A 15,068-nucleotide genomic window follows, 5' to 3' on the forward strand; every position below is an offset into this window, starting at 1 on the left:
TTTATTTATTTATTTATTTTTTTTTTTTTTATTTTTTTTTTTTTTATATATTTTTTCTTTCTATTCTGAGGATCAAACCTATGACATGTTGCACAACTCTAACACAGAACCACACTCCAGTCAAACCTTTATTTTTGTTTTTTGTTTTGATTTTTAAAGAAATGACCCTATTTTGTGTGAAACTAAATAACCTTTATTTGAAAAGGAGAGAGGTTTATATATATACATACATATATATATATATATATATATATATATATATATATATATTGTCATCTAAAACAGCAAAATCATCCCCCCCAAAGAAGCCCAGTGATCTCTTTTGTAATATTTGAAAATAAACCAACTTTATTTGAATCAGTCAATACCAATCAAGACCAGGAAATGCATTTACAGCTGGCTCAAGGAGAAGTAGAAAACACTTGACTCCTTATGTAGTCAAAGGCTTGAAAGCAAGGTATGTTCTCACCCAAGCTAAAGCTCTCAAAAAATATGAGTTACCATCATTTGGAGTGTCCCTACATACAATGTATTAGAATTGCTAATCAGTTAACTCCTCAGCTTATAAAATAAAATTAAAAAAAAACTAGGTGACTTGGGTGGAGGGGGGAGAAATTCAAGTATCAGCTGAATATTTTACTTGTTTTGAGACAGGGTCTCAGACCAGCCTCCAGTTTGCTATGCAGCTGACCTTGGTCTTCCTGACCTCGGCTCCTTTATGCTGGAATTACCAGTGTTTGCTACCATGCTTGGTTGATGCAGTGCTAGAGATCTGACCCAGGGTTTCATGTATGTTAAGCAAACACTCTATAACCAAGCTAGATCCTACCCTTCTATCTCCTATAAATATATTCACAGTTGATGTTGCGACATCTCTAGCTATAAAAATACCATGTCTTCAAAACTGTTTTTACCAAACACTAGATTGATTTTACTGAAAGTACGGTTTAAGTCAAACCTTATATTGGAATAACGTTTTCTTTATTTTTGCTGGTGCATGTGGTGATAATGAACAATAGATCTATATCCTGAAACAACATTAAATAAGATTGGGCAGTTTGATTTATACTCATTCATAGTAATGAGAATCTCATTCATAATAATGAGATGAATGTAGCTTGCAGCTAGGCTGGGAGGGAAATATTGGTAAAGGGAAAATAAAATACACTTATAATTCAGGCACAAGCTGTTAGTTTGAATGATAAAGAGCAGTGGATACAAAGTCATTGGCCTATCTGTAGAAGGGCCCCAAGGCCAAAGACAAGATCACAAATGTTCTCCCAACACCAGAGTCTGAGGCCTCATGGGCACACTTCTTTCCTTCACCCTTTCTTTGTAATATCATATATAGATATAATGTATATGAATATGGATGATAGAAACATGTAGATCTCAAAAGGTTATCCTTGAGAATCACTGAATTTAGTTTCAATCATGAATTAGTGTTTCATGTTTCCCAGCAAAGCCACATTAGTATCCTGCCTCATCTTGCAGCTGAGCTAACTCCTAGACCATGGAAGAATGGACAGAAACCCCAGACGTACCTACCGACCAGACACCTACTGCTTCTAGAAGGATTTGATTGTAGATGCAAACTCTTTTAGCGATGGTGAACTTTTATTAGATGGACACACGGCTTCTGCCTTGACTTCCCTCATAATACAATTTACCTAGGCCTGGAAGGTCCCCAGAACTTGTCAACAGCAACATCTCTCTGTGCCAGGCACGTTTCATTCCATGATGGTTCTAACCTGCTTAGGACTACCTGTCTGCAGAGTGTCCACCCCTCTAGTCACTGTTCTTGTTTCACCTTATAAGAACCTCACAAGAAGGTACCAGCAGGTTCTGCCCTACTTTGCAACTGATTTGTTTGGTTCCAGTAGGCTACCTAGACCCCTCATTTAAAAGGTGAGATAGACACATGACTGTATTCCTGAACTTACCAGGACATTTTCTTTTTTTTTCAGGAGAATATGAAATTATATTTCTAAACAAGCAAACAATTCACTCTCTATCTTATTGTGGATAGTTAATAGCATTTTCTCTCTGGATCAACCTAAGAAGTGGGCGGTTTTAAATAGGTAGGTACACTCAGCTCAGTAATTTTGAGTCAGACCCCATCTGTCTGTCTTGCCTTGCACTTAATGTTTCATACATACAAGATTGTCATGTGGCAATCCAAGGTGAGAGAGGAATACACAGTACCTCTGTCAACATAGCTTCCTTTTCTCTGACATCCAAATGCTTCCTGCGGGACTGGCATTTACCGGAATAGCTCTTATCCAGAATTTCTGCAGGTAGAGTCCACACTACAAACCCTTCCACATGGTCTGAGCTGGAACTTGGAACCTCAACACAGGGTGACTTCAGATGGTAAACCATATACATATCAAGGTTAAGAAAGAAACTAGAGCCTCCAGAGAAAACTCTCCTTGGAGGGGGTGGGGTAGGTAATCATCATTGACTTTATTGCTTTTTTTTGTTTTGTTTTTTACATGCTATGATAATTGTGTCCTAAGACATTGGTTAGTCTCATTATAGTTATTTGATAACATTAAAGTTACATCTGCATTAAAGTACTTAGGAAAGCCTCCCGTCTAAAATCTTGCCTCTCTTTAAAGGGGTTCTGATTGATCCTATAGCATCCAACATTGCCTAAATATTGTGATTTCTGTGAAACTAACTCAACCATAGGAGGACCGTCTAGAAACAACATCGACTCGGCTTGGGAAGTTTGTTTTTAAAGACTTGCCGATTGATGGGCTCAGAGCATCACATGAGGAAAATTCTTCCCCTTCCTCTGAAGACGCTCAGTATGCATGCTAGTCTTCATATCTTTAACACCAGCCCACCTGTGGAAAATAGGGGTGTGCGCTGTGTGAGTTCACCCTGCCTGCTTGTAAATTCTAGGAAGGATCTCTGAGAACAGCATGGTTTTCTTTTAATTAAACAGCCTTCCGGATGGTTCCGGAAGTTCTCCTTCCCCGAGAGGCCCATTGAGGGCTCTTCCCTGAAGAAAAAACTGCTGTTCCCTCAGCAGTGCTACACTTTTAAACATCCCCAGGGGTAGCTTATGGAGAGCCCGTGGAAAGGTTCCTGTAGCGATGGAAATGAATCGGCTCATTTTGCCTCTTCAAAGCCCCTTCAGGTTTATAAACTCTTCTAGCAGGCAGAGTCCTCTTCCCCAGTGGGCTAGGGAGACCTCCTGCTTCCTCCCTCCTTGGATCAATGGTCACTCTTTGCTTTGGAGATCCCTAGAGGCAGGAGGGCTCAGTGACTGCTTGGGTTAAACCATGTTGATGTTTCTATGGAAAGGATCTGTGCTGCTCCACCCTCCGGAGCACTGAGCCAAGACCAGGGTCTTACCGGCCCTCAGGAGCCTCGCCTCCACTGTCAGTGACACAGAAGCGGGATTGTTGGAGTTGAGGTCCTAGGGATGGATTTCTTCTAGGCACTCACTAGCTCACTGGTAGAGGAAGAGCTAATGGGTGATTGGTTTGTCATAGTTCCTAATCAGCCTAGGTTCTCATGGTCACACCCTGAGAGTTGTAGGTAAAACTCAAAAGTTTTATTAGAGAAATATTAGTTTATAAAGAAATTCTTAAAAAGTTTTCTCTTTCTTGAAAATCTGATAGATGAGCCTGCTGGCAGGAAAATGAACCCAAGGCAGTCCATAATTTCCAAATTCAAGTTGTGGCTTCCCAGTCAGAAAGACCCATGGGCTTTCTTCCTAAGGTAGCCCACGATCACACCATTTCTTAATAGATTTTCTCTTTCATCAGAGGCTGAGGCTGAAGAAACTGGGAGCCAGGGCACAGGCAGGTGGCAACCCACATCTGCAAGTGACTATGAAGAGCCTGGAAGACATTTTGGCTGATGTTGGAGTCTGCTCTACAGTTGGTAGGGGTGCCGTAACACCAGTCCAAGATTTAGATAATGAGAGAGAAGACTGCTCTAAAAGTTTTCTAGGCCATGTCAAACTCAAATAGAACTTTATTTCCTCCCATCCCTCCACTTCCTTCGCTTGCTCAAACCCAAAGCTACCCACTGAAGAACACAGTCACACACACACACACACACACACACACACACACACACACTCATGTGATCTCCAGTGGACGACCTACTCTTCAGCCAGTGACCCCTGTGGCTGTAGACCCTGGTGGGCCTTTTGGCATCAATATTGCTTCCCAGAAGTCTCTCCTTATCTGGGTCACCTTGGTTTAGAGTTATGAATCGACTGCCTTTGTGGCAAAATGGAGACAGGAGGAAAACTTGGGTCAGTGCTGGCCAGGATGTAATCATATTGCACCAGAAAACTGGGGTATATTGTGTGTTGGGGGTGTGTCCATCTGGCCCACTGTCAGAAATAGTGAGCATCTGGAACTGTTTTGCTAGATATCCAGAGCCACACCCAGCTGAGTCCCCCCAAACACTGTCTCCCCAATCAAGGCACAGATCTCTCCCTAAAGATCATGTATTTGTCCATCACCTTGCAGTTGCTGAGGAAGGAGGGGAGAGAGAAGCTGGCATTTCAAGTTGTTAGCGCATCTGAGAAAGCATTATGATATTGGCAGAAGGGAACAGTGACAATCCCATGGAAGCTCTGCAAACTGACCTCAGATACACTGACCCTAGATCAGACCAGCAGGTGGAAAAAAAATCTGCCACCGTGTCCTCTCTGCTTGCCAGGCTCCTGCAGGGCAAGGCAGAAGAATGGCACTGATCTTAGAAGGTAGAAGGCTGGAGTTGAGTTCAGGAGTGCCAGTAAGATGTGGCCTAATTTTTTTTTTTTTATGTTTCCCCGAGGCAATGGGGAAGAAGAGTCTGTAGAGCTGAAAGCCATTGGGAAAAGTAGAATTCTTCTGCAGCAGAAATTGGGCCAGACAGCCAAGCTCACGATCGGCTGAGGCGCCTGGCGACATCTGCGTAGGCCAACTCGATCTCACTGTCAGCTGCACAGGTGTTGGTGAACTCGTCCCGTGCATAGGCATTCTTGAGGTACCGCCACAAGCCTGTCATCTCAGCTGGGATGTCATAGTTTCGGTACTTCTTAGCCACAATCTAAGCAAAGATGACAAGAAAGTGATGGCATGAAGGCAGGAAACAAAACATTAGGAGGTGTTAGGACCATGGTTTCATGGGTGGCTGTGCATATCAGGTATGTTTGCATACAGCATGGCCAAGAGAAGCTGGGCAGAAAGACTAGCCATATCTGCAATCTCCCAGGGTCTTGCAAACAAGAGGTCCTTGCTCTTGCTTTAAGGCTGTGTCAATATCAGTACATTCTTCATATTTTTTTAACAAAGGACCCCTTATTCACTGCTCCCTGGGACCTGCCCATTAGTTAGTCTTGCCTGTAGCCCTCAGGGTCATGCAGGGGTAGCAGAGAGCAGAATATCTCCCAGGGTTCTGCTTCTAACTTTCTCTGTTTTCTCTTGGGGGTGGCAGAGGGCACCAAACCATGAGGTCTGATATTTTCCTGCTCAGGGACCCCCCAGCTCATCCACACAAGGATTTCTTCCTTGCCATATGGATAATGAGGAGTCCACAGGAAATGACGCCAAGAAGACAATGACAGTCTGCTGCATGAAAAGCTCATTAGGAGGACACCTTCCCTCCCGTCTCCCATTCCAGTTCTGAGCTTCTGGTACAACAGGACACATTCTGTCCTGAGTCAAAAGGATGGCGACCACATCCTTTTCTCCTCCCCAGCTTGTGAGCAACAGTAGGACAGGTAGGGAGCACAGCCTCGGCCTTTCTAGACTCTTCCCTAATCTTAACAACTATGTAAACTGTGGCAGCTGACAGCACTGGCCCATGAGCCTGGGTGCTGTGTTGAGCTACCTAGAACTGGGTGCAAAGCTACCTAAATCTCTAAAGAATCCTGCAAGGATTGTGTCCCTATTGTACAGATGAGAAAGGTGAGGCACAGACATTCAATAATAATGTTTTGATAAACAGTTGAATCTAAGTTTTGGTATCTTCAGTTATCCCAGTATCAGAAAAGGTGCATGTAGATATAAAAAACGAAACCTCCCCCCCCAACCCCTCACCCTGTGTGTGCATCAAAATTACAGTTACGAAGCAGCAATGAAAATAATTCTATGGTTGGGGGTCACCACAAGATGAAGAAGTGCATTAAAGGGTCATAGCATTAGGAAGGTGAGGAGCCACTGAGGATGCCTACCCACTGAGTAATTAGGATCATTACTTACACCTTCTGCTCTCCCCTCACTCTCCTTCCCACACAGCCCTATGCAAATGATGAAAAGCCACTGCAACTCAGATGCCAGGCCCCAACTGCCAGCTATTAACCTGTGACTTCTACTGCCCACACTCACAGAAGGATACCCTGGTGCTCCGACATCTGGAGAGACCCAAGAAACTGCCTCGGTTTCAAAGTTCCTCTGACTTTGTCCTGCTTCTCTGTGCCAATTCAGATAGACGAGTATTGTCTCCTAGAGCACCGGAAAATGCCATTGTCTGTGGTGGAAAGGGAAACTGGCCCCTACACACACCTGCCCAGGGTTTCATTGGGTGTTTAATATTAATGCAAACTCAAAAAAGTTATCATCTTGCAGGGGTTCTCTGTCCTTATGCCCATTCTCCCTCTAATAGTGATTGAGGTACCTTCAAAATTGTTGCATTACCATCTGTCTCTTCCCTTTGAGAAAGGGCAGATGAACCTCAACTACTCCAGTCTCTGGTCTCAGGTTTTACGGATGGCCACATGTTCCTGTGTAGAAAACAATCTGTGATTCCCCCCTCTCCTCCATAGAATCTCTCCATTGCTAGAAAATGACTCAAAACCTATGCTCATCTCCACATCTATCCCCAATTTGTTGTCTGTCTGTCTGTCTGTTTGTTTTTGTGACATTGGGATTGTGAACACCCTACTTGTGCCTCACCAGGAAAGTTTGTCTGGCTCTGAAGAAAAATTACTATTACCTTGCAGCAAGGCTAGATGTCAGGGCAGGAGGCATATACCCTTTCCAGTTAGTCTGTAGTTTATCTCTCTAGCAGCCATCAAAGCATGTCTGTTATTTTGCCCACACACCTACAACTACAATGTGCCAGCCCAGAAAGAACAGGACACAACAGGGACTCGGCTGCAAGCATCAGCTCCCAATACAGCCAACTATCCATCTCACCTCAGCAGGCAGGGTTTCATCTCTGCTGGACCCACACCTGCAGGGCTCCATGTTAACAAATCTCTGTAATTCCAGAATGCTTCCGTGGGAAAGTAGCCACCTTAGAACGTGGGAACCTCCAGGAGCATCTGTTTTTCCCATTGTTCAAGATTCAGAACTTCTTGATATGAGATTATTCTCTTCTGATGATGAACACCAAAGAAGCCACCCACAATGTTCTGTCCTGTATGAGTGTGACCGGCTTGGATCAACACAAACCACTAGTTGTCCTAAGACCTCCCTCTGGACACTGCACTAGGAGGGTCTTCCAGTTTGACCAGGGGTCTTTGAGAAGGGATTGTCTTGGCTCAGAACAAATCTAGGCAACAATAATGATCTGATCCTAGGAACTAGCTGGAGTTACCGAGGTGGAATAAAAACTGGTGCATAGTAAAGTGAGCAGATCTACTAAGCGTGTGCAAAGCTCGACATGATGGCATGGACTGCTAATCCAAATACTCAAGAGACACAGGCTGGAGGACCTCAAATTTGAGCACAACAATATTTAGACCTTGTGTCAACTGATCTCAAAGAAACAGGGGCTGGGGCTGATATTTTACACTGATAAATTCATATTTTGTTAATGCTAGCAATTTAATTTGGGGTTTCCTTTTCTTGTTTATTCATTTGCTTCCTTGTCTTTTATGGAGCCGAGTTTCCAGCTTAGCGCTAAGTAAGAACTGTACTGGTTAGTTTTTGTCAACTTTACTAACTAGAGTCATCTGGGAGAAGGCACTGTGTCAGGTTGTCCTGTGGATATGTCTTTGGGATCATTCTCTTGATTGTTAATTGATATAAGAGAGCCCAGCCCATTGTGGGTGGTACCATTCCTAGGCAAGTAGGTCTGGACTGTACAACAAAGGTAAAGAACAAGCCGAGGGGAGCAAGCCAGTAAGAAGCATTCCCCCTTGGTCCCTGATTCAGTTCCAGCCTCTAGGTTCCTGCCTTGAGTTCCCACCATGATGGATTGGGATGTGAAAGCTCCAGGCTGCTCTTGGCCATTTTTTTTTTAATCAGAGCAACAGAAAAGCAAACTAGAATATGTGTTCTGGGTTATCTTTATTAGCTTGAAAACAGCAGACATGGGATTAAAGAATCCATATTTGCATTTAAATGTGGATCTTTCTTCTAAGTCCCCTCACAGAGGAAATGGCCACGATACTGAGCCAGCAAAAGACCATCCAGGGACCAGGCTCTCAGTGAAGTATGAACCATAGCCACTCAGCATCCTGGAATTGGGATAGATAAGAAGGAAGGCAGGCAGGATCGAGGGTCCACTGAGCTCTGATATTCAGAAGAACTTGCATATTCATGCTCTGAATTTTCTGTGTCATATGAAAGCAGTTAGCTCCTATAGCCTGGATTATATTTTGCATCTGAGGCCAAACTGCCTTGGCTTCCTTTCATGCTCTCTGCACTGCAGAGGTTTGCCAGGTCGCTGAATCTGATAAGCTGGATCAGCAGAAATCCAAGGAGACAGGAGTCCAGGCTCAGCCTTTGCTCCTTCTCAGGGGATCCTCTGTCTGATCCCCAGCATCCCAGAACTAGAAACCTGCTGAACTGTCTCCAAGAACAAGGGGTTAACTTAGTCATTTAGGGCTACAAGGAGCCAAGACATTCAGAGAATGAGGTAGACCCTGTGTATGTCTTGTGTTTGCCTACTTTGACAAAGGATGCTTAAGTGAGCTGCCCATACATGTTGGAGTATAAAAGAGAGAAAGAAGGAAAAGAAAGCAGGGGGAGGGAGTTGATCCACACCTCTTCTTTTATGCATAAGAATAATGAAATCCTAAAAGATCAAATGGCTCGTCCTAGTCTGCCCAGCTAGTTGGTGGCAAATGATGAATTAGAACTTGGGTCTTCTGATCTTTCTGTTATATCACTATGACACTATATGACTGAGCAGGTATCATGCATCCCTAGTGGTTCTGCCTGTTCCTTAGGGAAAGGAGAAGAAAGCACAATTTGGTGGGTGGGGCCTGCAATAATTAATAACTTCAAAGTGGCGTACTTGGCTGCACCTACAAGAGATCTTTAGCTTGGCCCTGAGCCCAAAATATCTTCATAGTAAAGTATTGCATTGGCCTGCCCTAGAAGCAAGTGATTCTCTCCCCAGTTTTAACCCAGGACAGTTGGACACTTATGCATAGATGTTCAGCTAAGTGACCTTACCTCAAAGTGGTATGTGCTCTGATTGGAGGAACATCTATGTGGCTAGCTCAGTACTAAAGCTGGAAGTAATAAATCTACCCTGCTGCCGAGCAATGGGCTAGCCTTATCCTCAGTGAAGGATAGAAAAAACATGAGTATCCTAAAAGACACATAGTAGCTGGCCAGATTCCTCATAAACAAATGTTTATTAAAAGGTTATCACACTTCGCTCTTTCTTCGAATGGGGAGCAAAATACCCATGGAAGGAGCTACAGAGACAAAGTTCGGAGCTGAGACAGAAGGAAGGACCATCCAGAGACTGCCCCACCCAAGGATCTATCCCATAAACAAGCACCAAATCCAAACACTATTGCATATTCCAGCAAGATTTTGCTGACAGGACCCTGATATAGCTGTCTCTTTTGAGGCTATACCAGTGCCTGGCAAATACAAAAGTGATGCTCACAGTCATCTATTGGATGGAACACAGGGCACCCAATGGAGGACCTAGAGAAAGTACCCAAGGAGCTAACGGGCTCTGCAACCCTATAGGAGGAACAACAATATGAACTAACCAGTACCTCCCAGAGCTTGTGTCTTAGGTTGAATATGTAGCTGAGGATGGCCTAGTAGGCCATCAATGGGAGGAGAGACTCTTGGTCTTGCGAAGATCATATGCCCCAGTATAGGGGAAAGCCTGGGCCAGGAAGCAGGAATGGGTGGGTTGGGAACAGGGCGGGGAGTATACAGGGGACTTTTGGATAGCATTTGAAATGTAAATAAAGAAAAAAAAATATATAAAAAGTTATCACGCTTGGAAAAGGCTATTGTTCTCGAGGAGACAATGTCAAAATGAGATGGTAAGACATAGACCATGGTAAAAAGCAGGAAACTGTTTGGTTGTAAGACCCTACTTCCTGTTGCTCTAGACAGTTGCTGTCAAATAGGAAGGGGGTCACGGCAGACTGAGGAGATGACTGAGTCAGTAAACTACTTCTTTGCAAGCCTGAGAGCCTGAATGTAGATCTCTAGTGTCATCCACACATGAAAACAGCTGTGGTGATGCACACTCCCAGTGCTGGGAGACAGAGACAGAAGGGTCCCTGGATTTCACTTGTCAGCTAGTCTAACCAAATTAGTGAGCTCTGAGCTCAGTGAGACACCCTTCCTGTCTTAGGAGAACACGGTGGAGAGATTGAGGAAGCTACCCACTGTTAATGTCTAGCCTCTTTACACACACACACAATTTAGATGTGTGCACATGTATGCAGTGTATACACACACACACACACACACACACACACACGAGGGGCTGAGATATCTGTTTAGAGAACTCAGAGGGAATCCAATTGCTGTCTTCCAATAGATAAAGGAGGACAGAGATGATTTGCATTGCTCCTGGGAATCTCCCTGAGCTCCATATAAGGAAAGATGCTATAATAATCAGAGCTATGTGAAATAGTAAGACAGAGGGCTCCTCATCACTCAGAAATGTGCCATTACACTGCACAAACGGTGGTCACAGACACAGCAAGAGGGAGGCCAGTGTGGGTTTGGAGGTTGTTTGAAATAATCCCTAAAATGTCTTCTTAAGAACATTCAAACTTTTTTTTTGTTTTTGTATAGGGAAGGACTGTAGCACATGGTGCCGATGGTCGGCAGGTTCATTGACAGCAAGAGGGTGCTTTCTGCTCCACTCCTTTGCAGCCTTGATTGCCCCAGACAATAGAGTGGAAGATTGATGGATAGGTACTATATGGAGCTTCTACAGGGTCTGTGCATGGGGATGTATGAAGACCCAGGAGGACCCATCTAATGCGGGTATGAAAGCAAGGTAGGATAACTCCAAGAGGTTGTGATGCAACTATACACACAGTGGCATTGTACTTACTATACATCCCACCCCTATAGTGTAATGAGCAATTTCATATCATGCTCAGTCTCAAAACAACCCTAGAAACAAACAATATATGACTATTTTATAGATGAAAATGAAAGCTCAAGGGCTAGAGACATGGCTCAGTGGCTAAGAGCACTGGCTACTCTTCCAAAGATCCAGGTTCAATTCTCAGCATCCATATGGCAGCTCACAACCATCTGTAATTCCAGGTCTAGAGTATCTGATACACTCTTCTGTCTTCCATGGGCACCAGGCACATACATAGTATGTATACATACATACATACATACATACATAGACATATACATGTACATGCACATATACATGTATAGACATGTATATATGTAGATATATATGTAGACATATATGTGTAGGCATGTGTATATGTCTATATACATGTATATATACACATACATATATAGACATGTATACATGTTTACATATATGTAGACATATGTACATGTTTGTGTGTGTGCGTATGTATGTGTGTGTGTGTAAAACACCTAGAAATACACTTCTTTTAAAAAATTGAGAAAATTAAATCTTAAGAGAGGCTGTTCACCAAGCAAGAAGTGAGGGCTGACCTTGGATCCCTGATAGATCTGACTTCAGAGCCCAAATTCTTGATTTTGCTTACTCTCCTTGATGCATCCACCCCACTGGCTGGGCCTAAGATGAAGCTAGCATCCATGAACAGACCTCTTACCTTGACCACATGCAGCTTGGGCAGCAGATTGCAGTCGGCCAGGGTCAGCTCATCCCCATCCAGGAACTTGCGCTGGGACCCCTTCTCGTCCCCATGGGTGTTGGTGTCAATCTCCTCTGGCAGAGGGCTGTTCAGGTAGTCATCCAGCTTCCTCAGTGCCTTTGTCAAACCTCTCTCAAGGGCTGGCATGGAAGAGAGAGCAAAAGAAGAGTCAGTTTCCTTCTTGCCAAAAACATTCATGGGCACTTCGACGTAGACTATGCTGAGTCGCTTCTCGTCACTGCTCTGCCATTTCAACACATACAAGTAGACTCCTGGTGGTTAATAGCGTGACTTTATACAAGGACACAAACCCTAGACCTGGAGCAATGGTTCAGGGAAGTTGCTGCTATACCAACCACTGGAATCTATTTCCCAACACTCACGTCAGGCAACTGATGGCCACCTGTAACTCTAGGTCTAGGGAATCTAACGTCAGGCAACTGATGGCCACCTGTAACTCTAGGTCTAGGGAATCTAACGTCAGGCAACTGATGGCCACCTGTAACTCTAGGTCTAGGGAATCTAACGTCCTCTTTTGGCCTCTGTAACCTCAAAGAAACAACACCTAAAGGATGATGAAGTGGCAGAAGACCTTTATAGTCTTGTCCTGATTAATTAGCAAATAATTCATTCAAACCCACAGAAGCATAGACCCTCTTGGTCACAGAGGGGTGACCTGGAAATTTTACACCTGAATCCTCAGGGTCGTTGTAGAATAGATGGATGTCATTAATGTCCCTGTGATGTACCTGTGACATCAGCCCTGCTCCTCAACCCCACCAAGACTCTGATATACAATATGCTCCTGAGTACAATGAGCTCACAGGAGTCCCAGCTGCTCCACGTGGCAGCAAATACAAGAGGGACATTGGCACCCCAAGAAGCTGGGAGGCCTGTTATCCTTCTCGTGAAGTCCCAGATGTGTCTTCCATTAATTAGCCACTCCCACATAACCCACTTTTGTTTCTGCATAGGAGACCTTTTGTTTGAGACAATGGAGGGACCCCAGGCTGAGACAATGGCACTGAACACTTCCTGGAATGTTTGGAAACCTGCTAGAGGCTTTCTCAATGCTTCCTTCTCCCTGGTGTGGCATTTGAACTCCTCTTCATCATCTGCTTTGTGTTTCCAGTTTGGGAGAACAGAGTGAGAAGGGCTGGGAAAAATGCTTGAATTCCCTTCAGCGATTGTCTAGACTGTGATGGGATTACCAGACTATTCAAGGGCTAAAACAGAGGGTGGGTACTAGACAATACTTATTATGCTTTTCTCCCCAATGTGATCGCATTTCAGGCTGGGTTTGTTTGCTTACTTAAACCTCTTTAGCCCTTTCAGGGATAGAGTGGGGCAAAAAACCAATCACAGTGGGAACAGGAAAAATATAACACAATATTTTCGGTTAGTTTCTGTTGTCCTGCTAAAACATACTGATAGAAGGTAATGGAGGTGAGGACTTGCTGATCATCTTTGCAGGGAGGTCACAGAGGCAAGAAGAGCCTGAGACAACTGATCATATCACATCCATAGTCATGAGCAGAGAGAAACAAATATTCCCTCTGCCTAGGGAATGGCGCCACCCACAGTAGACTAGATCTTTTCATATCAATAATCAGGATAATTCCTGGTCAACCTGATCGAAGTAAATCCTAAGCTGAAACTCTCTTCCCAGGCAAATGCAAGTTGGCATTTTTAAAAATGACAATTACACAGGGTAGAGCTGTTAAAATTTGGCCAGTTGCATTGTCCAAGGGATATGAAGGAATGTGCAAAGGAAAAGAAGACATTTTTCAATTCCTGACTTCAAACAACTCTTTGGAGGCCTGGAAGACCAAAGAAATTGGGCAAAGAGGCCTGAGGCAATGATGGAGACCTTAGAAGACTAGGTCTGGAGAGATTTCAACTGTCCATCAAACAAGCTCTAGAAATGGAAGGGCTAAAATTTAGTAACAAGTCTAATTGTGTCCTTGCATCATTACTGCAACACAACACACGGCGTGTGCATTCTGATCTCGCTCCCTGTTGGTCAGTCACTTAACCTGTAGTTCTGTATTCCTGATCAGGAGCGTTGAGGTTGGAGTTCATGTTAATCATGGTAGAGACACAAGATGAGAAGCAGGAAAGAAGCCAGGTGAACTGCAGCTACCCTCGATTAGGATTTTCCCCAGAGTAGACTCACTGTTAAGGCTAGAGCATCAAGGTCCCTTAACTGAAGAGTTTTCCTCAAGGGCTCAGGTATGATTTTGTTCACTGCCTTAGTGATGTTTATTGAATTAGTTTTAGGCACCTTAAATCCCCTCTGTGCCTCTCTGACCCTGGTCCCTCTCTGTGGCTCCTTACCTATTGAATGACAGTTTCCTCAAGTTACTAATGACAACGAGGATCTCTAGGTCTCACATGGCCCTTTGTAGTCTCACTCAACTCAGGCAGTGGAAGGGGAGTTCCCAGTATAAGGGTCTGGGCTGTACCAGATTGGTCAATGGTTATCACTGTTATTTTGTGACTCAGCTCAGCTGGTGTCCTTCTGTCCAGATCCTTCTCTCCAGTCAGTATATTCTTCAACATTCCAAGATGCAACAGAGAATGGGCTGTCTTGAAGTGCCTCAGTTCTGAAGGCAAGACTCAGAAGTCAGGCTTTCTTTCCCTTGCTCCCTCATTTATATTTTAAATTGTTTGGGGGACTTATTATGAGGCTTAGACTGGCCTTATATAATTCATAGAACTGGCCTCAATAACTGGTTACAGTTGACCTTGAACTTTGGACCCTCTTGTTTCTACCTCCCTCGTGCTAAGATTGAAGGCATGTGGCACCATGCACTCTCCCTTGTTATGTTTAATGGCTTAGTTAATAGTCATCACTAAGTCCCTGGCTCCCTCCTGGGTGACAAGCTGTGTAGAAAGGAATGGCCTCGAGGGAAACAGACCCGCCACACCTATATGCTGAGACACATCCAGACAGACAAGGCAGCGGAGGCAGTACCTGCACACTCTCTTCCAGCTTCCTCCCTCCTTTCTGCTGGCTCAGTCCTGGAGCTACAAGACTAAATGATCTCTTTTGGTTGATGGCATTCAGGTCATG

At 44.1% G+C, this 15,068-nt stretch overlaps 1 protein-coding gene across 2 annotated transcripts in view; it reads right to left on the reverse strand.

Moving 5' to 3' along the window:
• Positions 1-251: 251 nt before the first annotated feature.
• The window catches only part of Clic5 (CLIC family member 5), a 149,799-nt gene continuing 134,982 nt past the window's right edge, over positions 252-15,068 (reverse strand). Inside the window, exons 5-6 of one of the 2 annotated variants that reach the window (XM_029471464.2) lie at positions 11,951-12,132; positions 252-5,064 (exon numbers count right to left, since the gene is read on the reverse strand). In XM_029471464.2, the coding sequence (XP_029327324.1) occupies positions 4,897-5,064; positions 11,951-12,132 (350 nt within the window). In that variant the 3' untranslated portion in view covers positions 252-4,896. The remainder of the gene's footprint in view (positions 5,065-11,950; positions 12,133-15,068) is intronic. The other variant, XM_021149513.3, reaches the window with a different exon arrangement.

Source organism: Mus caroli, unplaced genomic scaffold (assembly GCF_978045245.1).
Source record: "Mus caroli unplaced genomic scaffold, Mus_caroli_1 scaffold_18, whole genome shotgun sequence".
NCBI classification, from domain to species: domain Eukaryota; kingdom Metazoa; phylum Chordata; class Mammalia; order Rodentia; family Muridae; genus Mus; species Mus caroli.